General features: G+C 42.5%; 1 protein-coding gene across 2 annotated transcripts in view; it reads right to left on the minus strand.

The window, feature by feature from the left end:
- LOC102090998 (transmembrane protein 132B) overlaps positions 1–20,836 on the minus strand; it is a 222,948-nt gene that overhangs the window by 11,704 nt on the left and 190,408 nt on the right. For both annotated transcript variants that reach the window (XM_065033355.1, XM_065033356.1), the window contains one exon: positions 2,508–2,713. In XM_065033355.1, the coding sequence (XP_064889427.1) occupies positions 2,508–2,713 (206 nt within the window). The remainder of the gene's footprint in view (positions 1–2,507; positions 2,714–20,836) is intronic.

Here is a 20,836-nt window from a genome sequence, read left to right on the forward strand (position 1 = left end):
TCAGCCTGGTTTTCTTTGTGTTCCTCTCACAAGTTCCTGCTCCTAGAGCAGTTCAGCCCAGGTGAAAACCGACACATTTCGGAGCGAGGTAGGCATGTGGTGTTTGTAAAATTCTGTAAAGACCCTGTCTTTTTTATTGCTTTGTGAAAATTATTCAATAAGTTAGGTAAGCAAACATGTCTGTAATCACATGTGTTTTACAGTTACAAACATGACAGGGTTTATAGGGAGAAGCAATACATTTTATTAGATGACAAACATCGTTGGAAAGAACAGATGTGATTTGGGGCATATAAACACTTTTTCAGGGCTGCAATAGAAGCAGTCATATTCAGATGAAGAACAGCCATGCTGAGACAGTAGTTTCAGAAGCATTTCTTCTGTCAACAGCACCAATAAAAACATTGAAAAGATTATTGTAAACCCAGTTATATTTTGCCATCTGGCTCAGCCCTTCAGTCACCTGAACCAGCGCAGACAGGCTGAGCGTGTGGGAGCCAGAGGAGATGACGGATGTTTGGAGGTTACTGAACTGTCTCTGTGCAATCCCTATGAGAAAAGCTCATTTTACCTTCTGTTTATTGATGAATTACTTTATAGCAAAGTTTAGTTCTTGACAAGAAGACAAGGGAGCAGTGTGAAGGTACCAACCCTACTGGAGAACAGAAAGTTGTTTTGTCTGTGGTGAGGTGAGGAATGTGTACATTGGGTCATCATAAAACCTCCTGGGTGTTTAGGATACTGGGAAACATGTAGCTAGGAAGGAGATGGGGGTACAAGGAAATTAAAAATTAAAGAGGAAAAGAAAAGGAAAAGCCACTAAGTCTCAGGTAAAACCCATCCAAATCTGAAAAGAAAGGAAATGGAAAAACCTTACGTACAAAGTAAATGTCAGAGTGAGCACAACTAACGCCAGTCCTAGACTGCCTATTGATTTAGAACACCCCCTACAGTTAAAAAAATCCACATGAACGTTCCATAAAACAAGAGATAATCTGTTTCTAGTTGAAACCTTTCCCGTTCACACGGGCAGGGACTGTTGACACCGATGTCACGAACTACCAGACACGATTCTGGAGCGATGCCGTGTCCACACGTTCTCTTCCACCCTCCACGTGCCAGCAGTTCAGCTGCGATGTGAGCAGCTCAACAGACTCCATCGCCTGCCAGCTTGCAGACAGAGCAGCCTCTCAGACCGTTATCTTTATCTCAGCTGGCCAAATAAATCAGAGCTGGACACTGGGGGGTGAGTTTGCAGCACTGTGTGTAATGGGTTTAAACTCAGAATGTCCACGACCGTTAACCACAGGTGAATGTCTAACTCACCGAGCTTGCTATTGAAAGTTTCCTCCTACAGTTAACAACAACAGCCTAATTCTGCAGCCATTCACTCAGCAAAATCCCCACTATTTCTAGTAGGAGCTGTACCTGAGGGGGTGTCACAGCACCGGGCACGTTACAGGCAGAAGAAGGTAAATTAAGTGAAACTTGGAGCAGCGGCATAAGTTTATTCCCCACCCAGCACATCTCCTGCCACAAATGGCGAATTTGCCTTTATCTCTGAAGCAAACACACCAATTTCTCTTGTGCCAGATGCTCATCACCTCTTCTGTCACTGCCAGAAAAAATGTCCCCATAGCCAAGAGGTAAGTCAGTCCCCTTCTTTGGAGTGTGTTATCTGAGTAACCTGTTGTGTCCTATTACCCTTAGTTTTATGCCCTCATAAAGTGTTAGATAATTCTACTCCACAGCTGTCTGTTTGGGCTCCTTAAGGCTCTTCAACAGCAGAGATGTTCTCCTGGGCAATGCGAGTGCTTCAGCTACAGCCGCCACAGTGTTTAGCGCTATAGCTTTTGCTGCTAGAAATGCTTTTTCCCTGTATTATAAATCTGAGCTGGTGTCAAGCCTTGTTCTCCAGTAGTATTATTCCATTTAGCCTGAAATCCATCAATCTAACTGTATTCCTTGAAATTCTTAATCTTGCAAATTGTCCAAATGGTGGTTATTCTAGATTGGGTATTTTCAGTAAGGAATGGTGGGAACAGAGCTCAAAACCATCCAAAGTCACAGGATCATAGAATGGTTTGGGTTGGAAAGAACCTTTAAAGATGATCTAGTCCAACCCCCCAGCGCCCAGGGACCCGACTCCTTCCCAGCCCTGTTTTATTGTGCTGAATATCACACACGCACAGTGTTACATACAGGGTGGGAGAGGTCCAGCTCCTTTTCCTCAGATTTGCACATCGGAGCATGTGATATGATTTCCTGAGATTGTGCGGAATCGATTAATGCTTCAGGCAAAGCCGCTGACTTTTAAGGTATATAGATCAGGATAAAACGGAGCCTACTGTTACAATTGTTGGCTGTTTTAGTGAAGGCTAAGACAGACTGTAAAGCTAATTTTAAACAGGAGAGCTTAGATTTTAAGAAATACTCTAAAATTCTGTTGTGTTGTAAAATGAGAGGCCGGGGGCGCGTATCTGGGCTGTTCAGTGCTGCAGACGTACCTTTTATTGGAGGTGACGGGGATCCGCCAGCCTTTGATCTGGCTCAGCTCTGTATCCGAGATCTCGATCTGCAGCGGGAGCCGCGGAACCCAGACCGTCACTTCTAACTGGGTGGTAAAATGCTGGTAAGTGAAGTTAACAATAGTATCCACTTTGCTTTTCATTTCCTTGCCATTAACGAAGATGGAGTCACATCTGTCAGAAACCTTAAGAAAAAAAAGAAAGATTAATTAGGGAATGAATAAAATGTTCCTGAGGAAGCGGGAGGAATGATACATCAGTCCAAAGACAACACTGATAATGTGAGTCATGCATATTGTATTTTCAGTTTTCTAATTAGTAGCAAACAGTGATAAACGGACCCTCGGGAAACAGTTCTGCTTTCCTCAATGGATACTACTCCAACTGCAAAAATAATTTAATGATGTTATATAACCTATGTGAATCTTTTATACTAGGCAAATCACACTCTCCATGAATCAAACTCCATGTGCATCAAAGTTTATGTTTACAGCTTGCTTAAAGAACCTGGAAAAAATGGGGCCATATGTTAGAAAGCAAAAAGACTGACTCAGAATCATAAAACAGAATCTTTTCCTTTTACTTGAGCACTGTAATGCTCAAAGATCCCCGTATGGCTCATGAGCAGAAGTGCAGCAGAAGCAGTGATTTTTAGAACTCCTCAGTAATAGTTTTAGCAAAATGTATTCATAGTTGCTTTGTGTCATGATGGGAACTTCCTGCCGAAACCAGCACGTGGGCTCCATACAACTGGTCTACCCTCCTGGTCTCAGGATCCTTTGGCACAGAATCCAGGTCCTGAGCACAGATCCTGCCGACATAAAGAACAGGACGTAGCGACACGTTTGACCTGCATCCCGGAAAGACAGAACTCCTTCTTCATAAGGTACAGGGTTTTAATATATTTATGAACGTGTGTGGGTATACTTTCATATTATATACATATATATGCAGATATTTAGATTAATGTATAACATATTTATATGTATATACATGGATATACGTGTACATGTGTACAGGTATTTGTATCTATATACGGGTTTCCATTCTGTTTTGAAGCAAGAGAGAGGTGATGGGCTCCATCAGAGTCCCTGGACTGTGGTTTTAATCTTTCAAAATTGTAGCTCATGAGCTGTAGCTACTGCAATGGACTTTGTTCTCTTGTCAGGACTGTTCTGTGTCATGTTGTACAATGCACTGGGACTCAGATCTGAAGGGATTCTGCCTAAGCCAGTGATTAAAATCTGGTTTAATGGTGTCACTGAGATAACTCATGTAGACTTCAGTGGGGAATACGCTAAAGCACAGGTTGGTTTTGGTTCGCAAACATACGTCAAATCTTTTCTGATATTAACGGGAATGAGGGGTTACTGAGGCAAGAAACATGACAGAAAATGTGTAGCAGCCTTTCTTTTCTTTCCTTCTTCTCTTCGGTCACGGGCCGTCCTCACATACAACTTTGAAACTAAGCTTTTCCTGCTTTAAATCTCAGAATAGCATTGTTTTTCTCTTGAAGAAACTAGCTATATGATAAAGAGCTTAAACTGGACTCCAAGCTCAGCAGTACCACAAATGAGGTGGAGCACACTCAGAATCTTTGTGTTACCCTCATATTGTATCACAAATGTCTCTGGAAGTGTAAGCATATTAATCAAGCCCATTAATTGGATGAGCAGTTGAGATTCTAAATCATAAAGCCTCCATCTAGGGAGGTTTGTGAGAATTAATACAAGACAGAAATAATTAAGAAAACTCAAAGAGGGAGGGATAAACATCAAGACCAGATCAAGGGAATAGCTAATATCTGACATAACAGCAGCTATTATTTTAGACTCTCTTCTTGCTGCTTAAAATATTCTTGTCTTCTTGTCAGCAAGCAAGAAAGGTGGTAAATTAGGGAACTAAAAGATGGACTTTAATTGTAGCTGTAAAAATATCAGGCTAGGCTTACACATTTCATAGAGTACATGTCTAGACAGAGCTATTCAGTCACTTATGTACTGACCAAAAGGTAAATATAAGTATATAAAACTATGCTAGAGAAGTTGATGCAGTGGTTTTGTGTAGAGTTCAGAGCGCACGTTTCACTAAATGTAGCTTCCAGAAAATAATCCAGCCTTGATAAGAAAACTTGAAGAGAGACCTTTGTTGTTCGAGCTCTCTGTCTGGAATTTGGGTTTGCTCTATTTGGTACAGGCAAACCAAAGAATTTAAAGGAAAATTAAATTTGTGAAAATTAGTTTTGTGGGGCAAGCTGGGACACAGTGGGGAGAGACAGGCTGAGTTACATTAGCAGGTGACTTAATGCACAGATTTCTTTTGACCTGGTGATTCTGAGGGAACAAAGAGGGGAAATGCAGTTAAATCTCTCCTGCAAACACTAGGCAGAAGACACAGCAAGAACTCAGAGTGCCACCCTCTCATCCAAAATGCACAGAGCAAACCTGTTTAAAACAGTCTACCGCTATCCATTGTGAGCTGCCTGACAAAATCAGAACACGAATTTGAGATGGTTTGGAACCAGGAGGGCAGGATGGCCAGCAACGTGCTCTGGTGTGCGGGTCAAGGGAGAGAGAGTTGCAATTAACCTCTCTGGGCTTTGAAGCAGGTGCTTGGCTCCAATCCTCACACGTAATTGTAAAAAGCACAGTTTGCCATGCACTGCCTGTCACAGCCTCCTTGGTTTAGACTAATGCAGTGCAAAAGTAGCGAGTGGTCCTAAAGAATAATTGGGAAAGCGTTTAATGTTCAGGTCAGCAAAGGTTTACGCGCCCTTTGGGTGAAGAAGTAAAACAGAGGGAATGTGGACTGACAAGAAAACAAATGCTGCGTGGTGCGGGTTTAATTCCAAAGCTTGTACTTTACCCTCAACTTGCAGGTCATTTTGTGAGGAGGCTGAGTGAGGGAAAACTGCTCCCCAGAGGAATTAATTCTGGTTAATTCAGTATGAAGGAACGTTGAGTGAGTGGATCTGGCTGCAGCCACCGAAGTCGTCTGCAAACAGGCACCCAGCCCTGGTGTGTGGGAGCAGAGGTGGGAATGACCAGCAGAACATGGAGGTTTTACAGCAGGTCAGAGGAACGGCACACGGCGCTGCTCTGCGCTGCCTGTGGAAGGGACGCCAGGGCTCGTTATGGTGGCTGGGGCTACAGAGAGAACAATTGTAACACATTTTTAAAGCGAGTGGTTCCTAGAGTAAATGGCTCATTCTCATAATAACCTTAAAACTGTAATTTTGTGGTAGTTCCTGAATGCCTTCTTTTGCACCTTTTCTGCAGCATTGTTCCTTGTATTGTCTTGTTTAGCCCATTAGGAAGGACTTGCTGAGCTACATCAAACCCTATGGTGTGTGTTTTTCTTTGGCCCCTTGCATCTATTTATACAGCCACAGCATGGCCATACCAGGTTGTTTTGGCTTTTTTTCTCCAGTTTGGATTATTTTGTGCTTTATTTTGATTATTGCTCCTTGTTTGTGTTAGAAGCACAGTCTGAAATGACTTCCTTAGCCTGAGGAATGTGGCTCAGTGTTCGGGTAAGGATGGAAGACAAAAAAAGGAGGATTGTTTTTCTTCCTATCCTCTTCTTTCTCCCTCTTTCAAACAGCTCCTTACCTCTGTGCCCTCCCTGGCTCCTCTCAGAGCAACTTTGAAAGCTGTCCTTGCATCGTACAAATCAAAGCCTTGTATATGGCTTGGTAGGCTTGACACCGCATCTATTTCAGCCTATTCTGTAGGCAGGGATGTTTGCTGTGCAGTTAATTCTGGCAACAGCTCTGCTTTCCCCTGCCCCGGCTAATTGTGTGTACCGGGGTCTGCAGATATTGTCTCCAAGCAATTTGAGGCAAATGGTAGATTAAGAATATAGAGAGTAAAGGATGGCAAACGACATGATGCTGAAATTGAAACTAATGAAAACAGAAGTTTTATTCCCTTTTAATTTTAGACATGTGCAGAATAGTCTTGGAAGTGTCATTTTTTGAAACATTCTTTTCACGTTAATTTGTTTTTATTGGCAAATGGGTTCTCCAAGTACTGTTCTCTGGAATAGCTGCTGTGGTTTCAGATGTAAGTGCTGGCTATAGGAATCCCGTGAGATATACTCTAAGGTTTGTTTCCTACTTAGAAACAATAGCAAGAGTTTAAGCCAAGTGTTCCCCATCCAGGGTTGGATATGTGTTTGCTTTTCGTCTTAGCGGTGAATAGCAATGGTACACAGAAACAGTATACAAACAGCATTATTCAATGTAGTCCAATAGCTATACTTAGAATATAATTATTTTTCTCCCCTACTACCAGCTTTCACTGGCAAAAATGTAAAACCTGAAATATGTCACGACGAGCCTGAAGCGTTTGTAATGCTCTTTATCTTAAGTGATCTTAAATTGCCCCATCTACTGACAAGAAAATCATGTACTCCTGCACTGAAACATGAGGTATCCCCTACCTTGGTGTTTGGGGAAGTTTGGGATGGGGCAGGAAAGTTTGTTGTGATGTCCTGTACCAACAGGCCAGTCACGTTATCTGCCAGCAAGAATATTTCTGGGTTTGTGTTATTTGCAGATACACCTGCTCTTTTTTTTAATTACCCAGAGTCTTGATTTTACAACTGCTGAAATCAATCCAGCTGAATTAAGTGGAGGATGATCAAGCATCAAAGGCCAGAGATTAGCCAGCATTTAACCAGGTAGGTGGAATTTCCAAAACCACACGATTTCCATTGGGAAATTCAGACCATTTTGAAATTATCATTTTGTGATGGTCATTTTACCCGTTTTATTGTACTAAAAGACTAAGGTGGGGGATTCAAAACTCATGTCTGGACTTCAGGTTTCTCTCATTAGAGCCAGAAGCGCAATCTGACAGCCACTTGCTTTCAAAGTGAGGAGACAGTGGGAACACAAGTGCTTCAGCACTCAGCCCAGACCCGGCTCAAAGTCCTTCCTAAGAACAAGCCCCATGGCTGCACCGAGCTGCACAGAGAATGTTACACATACAGATAACAGCAATATCTGTAGCTGTGTTTGCCAGGCTGGGCCTATTCTACAGACTGCTTATGGCAGTGGTGCAAAAATCCAAACTCATTTATACTCGGGTGTGAAATGCAATGATGAGTTAGAAGCAAGATCGAAAGGAAAGCCCTTTGTCCAGGAAAGCAAAGATTTGGAAAACCAGATAATAAACTGAAGTACGGTTTGTTCAAGAGACCAGAAAAACGTGATGGGCTGAGTGATCGGCTGGTGGAGGAGCTATCAGTGACAAAGATGCAGAGCTCCACGGTGACAATATGAGACCATTTTAATAGCAGCTCAGCAGCAATTAGCACAATAGAGTTAGTGATACCCTATTGTTTTATTGAAGAAGCCTCTGCTCATTTTCTCTGTAGATGTCACTATTTAACGGTACTGATGAAGAGAAGCAGGGTATTGGGGGAGGAGGGAGATGAGACGAGGTATAGCTTGTAATGATGTGAATGGGTATTTGAAGTTTTGGAGTGTTTTTTACCTTTTAACCCCTATTAAAATGCACTGAACTAGAGGGAAGGACAGCATGGAAGACATTAACATTTTGGTTTAACAATAGAGACAACTGCTGTGGCTTAGAAAAGGTGCAATGATCCATGAATGTACAATGACAATTTGAAAACCTGCTGCACTGAATGAAGTGTGCACTATTCAAAAACTGTTGATCTATGCAAAATTATTAAACAACACATGAGATCTGCCAGGATTTCAGTCCCAGGTGCAGAGCAGCTGCTCTCATTCCCTTTCCGGCGCGCCACGCAGGGCGTTCCCGCTGGAGATGAGGAGTTTGGTGGGTGCACAGGTTGAAAAGGGAGGACCAAAGAAGGTGGGTGCACTTCTAGACCCAGCCTGCTGCTCAGCCTAAATCCAGGCTCAGGAATAACTGCTGCGCATCCTCGGTGGTGGTGCAGCTGCTTGAAGGGCAGATGCTCTGGTGTTTTGTTCTTATTGATTATGTGAAGATGGAAAGTGATGGGGGGCAGCTAATAGCAGCATGTGGTGCTGCCAAAATGTTTTCTGCTCCCTGTACCAAGTTCCTTTAGTAATCAACTGAGCTTTTAATTGCACTTTTTTTCTATAAAAATCAAGCTGAGGAATTCTGTTGGAATTAAAAGTTACTGTTTCTGCTCGCCCCACTATTTATCATCACTACATGCAGATCATTAGGCCAAATCAACAGCTGCATTAAGATGCTGGTGTCTTCGGAAGAGAAAGCCTTTGTTCACGGTACCTGGAATAGATAGTGGTTGGTCCAACAGAAATGTCAGCTCCCCTGGACCAGAAATGATGCTTGCTAGCAATGACTAAGAGATAGTGATGGCTGTGTTGCTGTTGGTCTTAGCACCGACATTTCTACAGTTGGTTGGGAAACAAGTGGGACTCTGCTTTGATGTGGGGAAGGATAACTGGTGGAGATGCAGCATGCCTTGTTTAGGTTTGATCCAACACTAGTTTAAGTAAATGAAAGACTTTCTGCTGATTTACTGGCCCCAGACCAGGAGTTTTAAAGGATGCAGGGACTTCACTGTCTATTGTAATGCAATGACAGCCAACTGTGACATAAGCTTGGAACAGGGAGATTTTTTAGGCAGTGTTCTTTTCACAGACTGAAGTTCTTTGGTATATCATATCTCAAGTTGTTTGGACAAACTGCAATTATCTCTTGACAGAGCAGCAGTTCCACTGCCAGGATGCAGAAGAGCAGGTGCACATGAAACTTATCTCATGCGGTTCAAGCTAATTTACATCTCAGCAGTTTGTGTTTGGGGGAAGAAGCTTCAGGAACACTCTTTATTTTTCATTCAACCACTACTTTTGCTGACAACACGAACACATGGACTGGAGCTCAGGGCAGGAGCCATTGGTGATGGAAACTGTGCAAGTCCCATTCTTGCTCTATGAGTTTTGGTTGGCTTTAGGCAACTGGTATGCAGGTCAGCGTGGCTTCTACTCGCCTTGTCACCATGGGCTGATGTCCTTCCCAGACAGGCAGGCTTATCTCTAGATGTACGTCTTCATGCTTTGCTCTGAGATAAAGGATCTCTCACCAGCACAAATTCTAAGCATGGGCTTGTTTGAGGTGGCTTTTGATTAAGTATTTGATACTTAAACTACTGCAGATTAGGCATTACCAACACTTGTTAGTTTAAGTAAAACAACCACACACTTCATACCCATCAGCCAGTATCCCAGAAGGGCTTAAGACTTGTTTACCTGGTGAAACTCCAGCATATGGTGCCAGCTCTTTCTTGTACCAATGCTAATCGCAACCACTGAACCTGCTCTGTAGAAAGTGTTAATTAGGTGAGACTAACACATATGGTTGAGCTAAGGTGTTGGGTTTTTTCCTCTTTTTTTCTTATTTCCCCCATGTGAATTACACAAATGGGGCTACAGGCTGACAGAATAATTTACACATCATTGAGAAAAATAAGAGAGGAAAATATTCAGGCAGATGTAACATACTTCAGTCCCACTGAAGTTCTTTGTAAAGTAATGAGCTTTAGAAGTAATCTTCTGTGTGCTAAGTAAACTTAGTGTTCATGATTCATGGCTCTAATCCCTGTGACTGAAATTTAAGATCTAAGGCTCCATGAAATTAAAAGAAAAAGAAGCAATTACATGCGTATTCATTCCATTTCTTGTATTGCGTATCCTTCAATATTTCCAGTGAGGTTTTAACAGGGGAAATAGAGGTTTCTGAAGAACGTGTACCTCAAAACCCAAACCCAGCAGGTCAGTTGTAACTGCTGAAGTTAACCAGCTCTTCTGTGCCTGCTGGCTCCCCAAGGTTCCTGGAGAATACGACCCACCTCCAGATTTCCTCATGTCCCCCCGCTGTTTCACAGATGCTATGAAGTAGGACAAGACAGGACAACTGCAACTACAACAGCACCGTAAAGCCACAAATCCTGAAGACGACTAGCCAGCCAAGTAATAAAGCTTGTGAGCTTAATGTAGTATTCAGAGTAATGTGTTAAGTCGTGAACGCTGGCCACACTGGTCTAGCCTTTAATCCCGTCCCAGTAATGAAAGAATATACCATCTTTACCCCAAAGGATAAACAGAAAACAGCACCCCCCCCACAACATACAACAACAAAACACAAACCACCAAAGGCTTCTAAATACACAGCAGCACACTTTTGTAAGGAAAACTCTGGTCCTGTGCCTCGATAATAACACACTGACATGCAGAAGTCTTCCCAGCTAGTTTTTAGTCTCTGAGCAACAAATAATACATTAATGAGTAAAAAAGGGAAAAGCGACATTCAGACAGCAAACGCAGCCAACAAAACCAGCCCTCAAACTGCATTCATTCAGCCAAGTGCTTCAATACGATTATTCGGAGAGAACATCAAGAGCCTTTACCTGAAAAGATTACCTTCCTTCTCTGGTCTTAGGAGGCTGGACTATATGAGAGTATTTTATTCATCTAATATATGATGATGCAGAACATCAGCATCAGGAGAGATGCACCTATTCAGTAAATGGAAAAGGCCAAGCGGCATATATGGCATATAATTCAAAGAACTGACACTAGATATACACCAAGACAATGTAAGTCCCTCGCATATACAAGACGGTCATACAATTTCTAGATGTCACCACATCCTATTGCACTGCATGCACTACAGTCCTGCTAATGCTTGTAATTTTAGCACCACACTCAAAATATTTTGTGCTTTCTATGGAAGTTCCCATTCCCGGACTCATATTAGTCTGTGAAAATCTAAACTTAATTTTTAAAATTAAATAAAGCATCTATCAGAAGTGCATACTACGAGCAGTTTAAAAATGGGAACTCCCTAAAGGCTGAAGATAAGGTCCCCCAAAGTATTTTGAACCTGAGGAAGAGTCTGTGTCTACCTGTAAGAACAGTATTGTAACTACAATATTCCTATATATTGTGCATAGCTAAAAGCACTTTTAAAAATGATGTATTGTAATGATACGGGGGCTTTAGCTATAGCACAAGGAAGAGAAAAAAAATGTTCACTGGCTGCAGAGGAGCAGATGGTGAAGGTAAAAGGGAGTCCTGCTCTTTCCCATCACCTCCGTTTGTGTCCCAGTTCCTATGTGAGCACTGGCTCTGGGAGCTTCACATGGCTGTCCTGTGTCACCGCCATGGTGAGTGTCACCGCCGTGGTGAGCATCACCACTGTGGTGTCACTGCCGTGGTGTCACCGCCGTGGCGAGTGCCCGCTGAGCTGTGCTCCCGCGGACGGGCGCTTGCTCGGATGCGCTTGGGCAGTCACGGGGGGGAAGCAGAGGCAGAGCCTTTAGGATGAATGCACTGGAAAGAAAAAAAATCTCAGCGTTTCAAAAATACAGCCAGATTTCCATTCAAGTGTACAGTCTTGGGGTTCTTGAAATTGTCTGGAAGTGACTGAATGACACAGCAGATCTTTTCCAAGAAAATATTTCATCTCTCTTTAATGTCAGAATGACACAATCATGAGACTTCGCTTAACTCCTTACTGCAAAGTGCTGGATAAGCTTCTGTATATAACCAGCTCTGAGACTGTGCTGAAGATGGCATGCTTCAGTTGTGACAGCCTCAACTGAGAAGAAGCTTAAATTCTGCATATAAATTCAAAGGAATTACTATACCATACACACATAAAGCAGCTGCACCTCAGTCAGATGGAATCTCTGTAGAATGGGCCCCTATATATGCCCCCATTCTGACATCTGTGGACCTACAAATCTTCCTGCTCCTGTCTACAGTTTCTTGCCAGACCAGGGGAGCTGAAATCCAAGGCTGCAGCCCTATGGACGACCAGAGGCTGCAAAACATATAACAGACCACAGAGTTTTCTCTTTTGAGGAGAATTTGTTAAAACCTGCTAATCACAGTGAGAACAAATGTCAAAATGCCTAAACTTTGCATGACACAAACTTTAACCTTTTTCCACAGAGCTCTTCAGAAACCATGACCTATCAAAATCAATAGTTTTCTCTTGACTTTAACTTAAAGGCAGAGATTGAGTTATCAGAAAAATCAGTGTAGAACTACCTGACTCCCCCATTGCTCTCGTCAGGGCATCTCTGTTGCTCCAAAGCCCATATGACCTGGGTGGACCGAGCTGCTTTTTACACCAAATGAGACGCTGTTAAAATCCAGCTACAAACGGATGTTTTCCCTGTCTGTCAGTCTTTCTCCCATCTACAGCCACAGCACATGGACTTGCATGAACTCTATCTAAATGCCAAGACAGATCTGTAAAGCTCTTCAGTTCCCCCACTGAACCAGGGCAAAGAAATAACCATTCCAAGTCATGCATGCACGAGAAGTGACAAAGCACAGAGTGCTGCCGTAAGTTTTCTGTTGTACTTTTGGATTTTTCTCTTTTGGTTTGTTTTTTAGCATCTTCCCTTAGGGCTGTGTAGATACAGAAAAACAAGCCACACTCAAAGAACATAAAAAACATGGGAACAAAACAAAAAAGGTTTCTTTCTTTTCCTAATGTTAGACCAATTCACTTCATCCCAAGACATGTATATATAAAAGCTATGTATACCATAAAAGTATATCCCAAAGCCTGGACTCACAGAAAACAGATTAATCCATTTAGCTCTTTTACCAGCAGCTATGATTTCTCTTTCCTAACCAGAAACTCTAAAGGTGCATTATGGCCTTAAAGAGAAATATATTAAATCAGCACCATCAACACAAGATGAAATATATTCAATTGGCAACATTAACACAACCAGAAGAGGTTGCTTGTTTTGAGCATTTGTATTTCTTTATATTTCTTTGAGGATGCAACATGTGCCTGACCACCATAGTCCCTAAAAACCTCTGGTATGGGCCTCAGGAACTCAGTTCATTCGAAGCCTCTGTCATCGATCCAGCATAGAAGGATCCTGCTCTAGTTACACACACATAGTGCTACCGAATGCGTGAGGATCTAGACAATGTTAAAAAAAAAGACAATAATTCCAGATTGCATCTGAAAAGGAAACGATGTCCTTAAAAATGGTGCTTTGGTAAAATTCTTTAGAAAAAGGGTTAGGGAAAGACTGTGCTAAAAGTCCCTAGATATCATTAGATAACAACCCAAGAGACGCAGTCCAGATGTGAGGGATTCCCTGCACAAATATGGAAGCTACTTTCCCATGAAATTCAACACTGTTATCTTACTTTCATCTCACAGAATCACACACAGAATCACAGAAGCGACTGGGTTGGAAAAGACCTCAGAGATCATCAAGTCCAACCCTTGGTCCAGCTCCAGTCCATTGACTAGATCATGGCACTAAGTGCCATGTCCAATCTCAGTTTAAAAACCTCCTAGCTTGCTATAGCGACAAAACCCAAGTTAACGTGAAGCACAGATTTCATTTCTTAATTAATGCATAATTTTTCTTTTGTACTATTGTTCTCTGGAGACACTTCCTTCCCCATCCATACAAATTAAATACAGCCAATGTGATCCAGATCTGTCATTGCCACATTTCTGCCCAAGCAGAACACAAATCCTGCCCAACTAATACTCTGTCCCAGGCGCCCCTACCGCAGGGTAACAGGTGCTCTACTGTGGTTTTACACTCTATACACCGAAGGCTTTCTGGATGATTTTGTCTTTATTCTCTTTAAGAAATTCATGTTCTTTTTCTTCACTGATCTTTGGAGTTTTCTTAATACTGGCTGACATCACATGGATGGGGTTTTTTACAGTGATCATGCAGCACATGCACTTTGGACTGTCTGATAGCGAACCTGTCATCTCCTCCTCTGTGCCTTCATTTCCAATTTCATCCTGAAATCTTCAAGTATTTTCTTGCATTGATCTCCTGCTTCTGTGGCAAAGGAGGGCTTAGGCAAGTTTTGTTTGGGATTTTAACTACACCTGCTGCCAATAACCATACACTTTTTTCTGTCCTTTCACCTTATTCACTAATAGATTTTCTATTCTTCTCTTTCAGCTGTTTCCTTCAGCTGCTTTTTTTATTCAGCCCTTCTTTCATTTTTGCCCAAGAGAGTCTTTCCATCAAAATCCCTTTGGCCAGTGTGGCAGGTACCAGGGAGTATCATACAACCAGTTTATGTTCTGTTTGCTCAAGGATAACACAAAAAAAGGACACAAGGGTTCTCACCACCAATATGGTCCTTAGATATAAATACTCCAGACTTTCAAGGCTCATGAGTTTAAAGGGAATTATTTCTGCCTACCAATAATCTCACCTTTGTAGCGTGACATCCCCCTGCAGAAGGCACCTCTGAAGTCTGTCTGTGGCTACCAAAGCTATTAGATTCTGTTTACTCAAATAACTCTATTAAAGTCTCATGTTTTATGCAGGTCATAGATGTAGTCCTATTGATTTAACTTGAAAGAACACCCTTTTTTTTTTGTGGTAGTAAGATGTTTGCTTTTCTACACTTTGCTGCTTTCCTTGTTGCCCAACAGGCCGGTCCCTGCAGCTGGGGTAGGTCACCAGTTTGCAGTGCAATCATGTTCAATTCGGGGTATTTGCACTTATTGATTCAGCATTAAGGGCCATTCTCTGTCTTGCCAATCAATAATCCCCTTCATTTCTAGCTATGCACACAGGGGAATTATTCTACAAAGATTTTATTCAAACTAGAATAACCAAACCACACTTGTGGTTCCCTGTGCTGCCGTCTAGAGAACACACTCGCACTGTGAGGTTCGCACGTCACACTTTACAGCACCCAAACGGCACCGCCAGAGGCTTCAGGAGCCGTGGAAAAGGTTGGTACAAAGGGTCTATTTCTCCTGCTTTTCTGGATACTTTATATTTCTGTTGCTTGATTCTTTCAGTCTCATCCTAGCCTTCTTTATTTAGAATCACCTTCATTTTCAAGTACCTCAGGCTTTTCCCTGAGCTTGCTGTGCTATTTCTGAATTCCCAGTGACAGACAGAGAAAGTAATTATTTGGAAGACAGGCAACAGCCACCTTCAAAATCCCTGCAGTCTCACTACAAAGGATCCCTCCCCATCCTGACCCACGGACACTCGCACAACGTGAACAACCTCCTCAGAGCAGCCACGCTCCTCTACCAAACCATCTGTGTATTCTTCAAATGGGCCAATGCTGGAGGCATTTGCTTACAAGAATTAAGAAGATCGAAGTTGGCAATAATACATTTTTCCTCAGCAAAATCAGTTACACAAGATGAAAATATCAATAATAACATAAGGCGATCAAACAAGCCACATTGTCAGGTTTGCTAAGAACAGAAGGTCTTAGCAAATGGCTGTCTACTAGACTTAGACAACCATACTCACCAACAACATTGCAAAGAAACCAAACAAGCTCTATCTGAAATAGTTACGGTTGCACGGTATCCACAGAGGATACTGGGAAGCATCCATCCACTGTTGGTATTTGCTTTGTTAAACAAATAGCACAAACAAGACGCCTCGCGGCATCTCAGCTCTGCACTGTAGCGGTGCTGGCTGGATCTTCCCATCTCCCCACGGTTAAGTGCAGTTGTTTGGGATGCAGCGGCACACAAGTGGTTGTATTGCATAATGAGACCTGGGCAGGAGGAGGGTGGCAGCGGAGACACGACAGTCTGCCTGCAAAAAACACAGAACACAGCCCTCATCGCAGCCACTGTTTCCCTTCTACCCTTTCTTTGCTTCAGCGTTACTTTGTCCTCGCTTGCAGAGCTCAGGCCCTGATCTTCACTCAGTAGTTTTGCAAATATTTGCTCGGCATTTAAAGTGCACAAAATGTGCTTAAAAGCGCAGCAATGGAGGATTCACTCCAAGGAGGGATTTTCTCATTTTACACGGATAATCGCTCATGCTAAACCCACTGCAGGTTGGACAAATCTAAAAGGCGACAGCTCCTGCGTGACAGGGACTATTTAAGTCTGTGGTTTTCCAGTACTGGTGTATTGAAACCTTTTATTTGTGGGGTGGCAATAAAAGAAGCGGAGAGAAAAATCTCCCCTGGCAACATGTATTTTTGAAAGGCCCTTTCAAAGGAAACATTGCAAGAGTGCGAAATACCTCAGCACGCCCGTTCCCCTCTTCTCCTTCCTTCCCTCCCTTCTATTCCCAGCATCAGAATAACAAATTTCTTTGTGCCCCATCTTATGAAACCATTTCACATCACCTTCATGCACTTGGCTGGGGAAGCCCTCACAATCAAAGGTTATATCCTTTCGCTATCAGTACTTGCTGTTTCTCTGCAGCCAAGTGTTATCAGCTGGCCATACAGCATTCAGTTTGGGGGAAAAAAATAGTCATTGTATTCAGAAATACTGATTGCATCAAATGGCAACTAGATTGGAAGACAGCAATCACGCTGGGCTAGGCGATTAAAAACTCACTTGGAAAATTGGTGCTTGCTGAGCCTCTATAGAAAGAAATGAATTAAGAAGGAAAACAATAAGGAAGGGCATGCATTAATTTTGCTCTGCAGTGGATAACGTTGAATGTAAGAGATCTAAGCAAGGCCTGCGTGTCTTAAGGATTTTCTCTTACATTTTCAGAAGAAAACCCAAGAGCCGTTTGCAAGGGGCTGCAAATTAAATGCAAATAGTAATCGCAGAAGCAGCAATTGGAAAACAGCAAATAAATAAAGCGTATAAATAGGAGATAGCATTTCCTGCTAGGAACTTATAATTTCTGACAATGCAGCTCACACAAAGAGCTGCCTCTCGCTGGCAGCCCCGCTGGGCAATCTCCAGTCCCCGGGTAATGTCATTCCCCCCTCACTGGGTTCGTACACTAACTCAATAAAGGATTTCCTCCCGGAATGGCTATATTGTACCAAGCCCTCACAAAAACAACTCTCTACCTCTCTAGCAACTGAAGGAAGACTTGGATGTGAGAGGGAGCGTTCAGTACAGTGACATCAGTTTAAACCAGACCTTAAGAATCCACAACACAAAACCAAATGCCAAATCCTGCCATTTTTTTCGACCCCAGAGCCACTGTTCCCACTGAATCCGACAGGCGCTCTCACTAGGGTGTGTAACACGGCTGGAAGAAAAGCATCTTCCATTCCCTGCACTTCACACACACGGCACAAGAAATAGCACTTATAGCTTCACTTTGTTCTTTCATCCTTATTTAATGAATTATCCAACTCATTAATCCAGTATTTTTTCTTTAAGGCTGGATTTTGCCCATTCTCCTCAAAACCCTAGATATCCCCAGTCCTGATATACCAAGGTACAGATCTGCCCAGCTACATGTTATTTCTCCTTTTGTTGCTGTTCCTATGAAGAAAATCAAAATAGTTTTCATTCTGATTTCTATGATGAGAATGATGAGTATGATGAGAATGCAAAAATATTAATAATTAAAAAGATAGCAAGGACAAAAATGCCTCCTACCACAGAGCAAAAAGGGAGCTGGTTACTCTCAATCGTAGGTGCTTTTTATGTCAGATAAATTAGCTGCACTTCAAAATGACGGTGGCGTGTCAGCCTCATCATCTCCATCCTCAACTCCAATTACGTATCGCAAGGGAATGCATTTCAGAACACATTATTAAAACACAGGTGTGGATAAGTTAAACCACAAAAACACACACTCTGGCTGCATTCAAAACCCAACAGTGACCACAGAGCCTGGGGAATGCACAGGTTTGGTTGCTGAGTTCTCTAGAAATAAAGCCTGTTTGTGGGCTGAAAGATTCAGCGCTGTACGTACATTTTAACATAAATTTTGGTGCCCAAAACACCATTGCTTACTTAAACTGGGACGCTATGCCATCCAGAAAGCATCATTTGCTGCCTGGTCCCACTTCCCTCAACTATCACATCAGTGACAGGGCGGAAGATGAAGATTTGTCTCTCGTTCCATAGCTGACAGCTAATGGCTGTTTTAACTCGCACACGGAGCAGATTTTGCCCCCTGGAACACCCCTGTCACTCCAATGCCTTTCACACCGTCGCATGACTTCAGCTGAGAGCACGGTTTGTCCCCAGGGGTTTAGATGACAATGGGAATCTGAATTAATTTGCGCAGCCATAATAAGAGGTTCAAGAGGTATAAAAGCTTTGGAATCCATGAGGTTCATGCATCTGCAATTAAAACATTTTAATGGCCAGCTGCATTAAGGTTCATATAGAGCAGAGTTAATTTCATATAGAAAAAGCCTCCAAATGTTTGTCATTTTCTCCCGACAACAGCTACTTATTGCTGCATTGCTTCTGCTGAGACTGGACTGAGTTGTATCAAATATTCAGAGTTTATCCTGAGCAGTTCAGGCTAATGATTGTTTCCCAGGCCTGGGATCCATGCCTTTTGTGTTTCTGCTCTCGGAGCAGCCAAATGCTAAGCCTAGAATTATTTTCTTGCTCTGAAGCAGCAGCTGGTCCCTTGGAAGACACCATAAGCATCTCTGCCGGAATCTGTGTAATTGCACATGTCGGCGTGCTCTGTTCTGAACGGATCCTCTCCCAGACAAAACACTCTTTTCTCAAGCTGGCTTTGAAGCCTGTGTGTGTTTAAAAATAGCTTCGGAAAGATACACACATATATTTTGCTATAAACTGTGTACAAAGTGTACCGTGTACAGAATATTAGTTCTTCAATATGTGATTTTGCGAGATTGCCTCATTGGCATCATTATTGCTATACATGGAGCTGTTTTGTGTGCAAATACGATTCTAGGCCCGAAGTTTTAGTTGGCACAATTATGAAACAATATAGATTTCAACCTGTTGCTGTGTAACAAGAGTGTTTTTAAAGAGCAATCTTTAATATGCAGTTAGCGGCTATGTTACTCTTTTCTGATCATACTTTGTCTGGCTAGAAAACTAATTAGAAGAATCTGGTGACCTGAATGTCAGAACCTCTGATATTGCAACAAAAAGCAAAATCCTTAATTCAGCAGCTGACATATTTTGGAGAGATCTGCCACACTCTCCTGCCCGTCTCTTCTGACTCATAAAGATGAACTCTGGATGGGGAGAAAAGGGTGAGGGTTTTGGTCAAAATAAATAGAAATCTTAAGAAATTGTAATTTATAAGTTGGGTGAATTGCAAGCAGCTCGGTTATTGCTCTACCTTAGGCACCCCTGTCTACAGATACAAGGGAGAAGATGCACTGTCTGTAAATCCTGCTCATCACCGCGGTACAACCGAGACAGGGCAGCGGCTTCCCAGAGGTGTGAGTAAAGCAGAGCTACACCAGGGATACACCAGCGCTCCTCAGTCCATCCTCACCTCCTAAGGGCTCCTCCTGTTCAGCCCAGGAACGTTTCACTCTGGCCGGTCATTATTTCAGGGGCTTTGTAACGCTCTGCAGAGTCCGTTACTTCCCAGCAATGGATGGAGATGGAGCTGACAGTGACATGAGCTGACTTCATGGAGCTGATGATACGGGCACTAATCAGGTGAGGTTAAAAGGACAGCACGGACATGAAGATGGACTCAGCACATTAAACGTTTGCATTTCACAAGTGCCCACCCATCCCCTGTTGTGGGGCAAGGCACACTGGTTAAGCCTCCAGGGCTGTCAATCTTGAACCATTTGTCAGCGCTGAAGGGAAAAATCACTTAAAAAATAAGATCTAGTTCAAAATGTATTGTGTAATAAACCAACTGGCACCAAAGTAAATCCATCATATAAACCACAGTGTTTCTCTGCTTGCAGAAAGAGGTTGGACTCCTGCAGTGAGCTAATTTCTGTGCAAGTGACCACAAAATAGAGCTCCTGTGTAATGTGGTGATAGGTACTCAAAAGTATGATAGATGGAGAAAGAAGATTAGCTACACTTTATGTACAAGCACATTACATTCTTGATCACACACTTTAATGGCGAAGCAGCTGCAGAAGTTGCAAATTACGAACTCCGGCTTTGTTTTCAGAGCTCCTGCATAAATAGTTGTATTTAACAACTCCAGGCAGGTGCTTCTTTCTGTAAATTGTCCGACGAGTGTGCTGTGAGTCTGTTCCCAAAAATTCAGTATCATCTACATTGGAGAACCGCAATATCCCTCCAAAATTTTTTGTCCCCAGGGTTCCTGTGGCATTTGCTGTCCTGGGGTCAGAGATCACTGTGCCCTGGGTTCTCGAACAAGATCCTCAGTTGCTCTTGGTCTGCTTTTTGTTTCAAAGAGGGAAGAATCTTCTTTGGATTCAATCTATTTCGGCTACTACCTTTCCTGCCTTTCTTATGCTATTTTTACCACACGTTAGATAAAGCCTAGCTGGCTGCTGCTAAGAAAATTAGGTCTTCTATTGTTTTAACATTAATTACAGAGAGTTCAAGATAAGGTTTGTATTAGAAAAGTAGGGGGTAGGAATGGTTTGAATTTTACTTTCATTGTAATTAGACAGGAAATTA

The sequence above is a fragment of the Columba livia genome, chromosome 17, assembly GCF_036013475.1.
Source record: "Columba livia isolate bColLiv1 breed racing homer chromosome 17, bColLiv1.pat.W.v2, whole genome shotgun sequence".
Lineage (NCBI taxonomy): Eukaryota > Metazoa > Chordata > Aves > Columbiformes > Columbidae > Columba > Columba livia.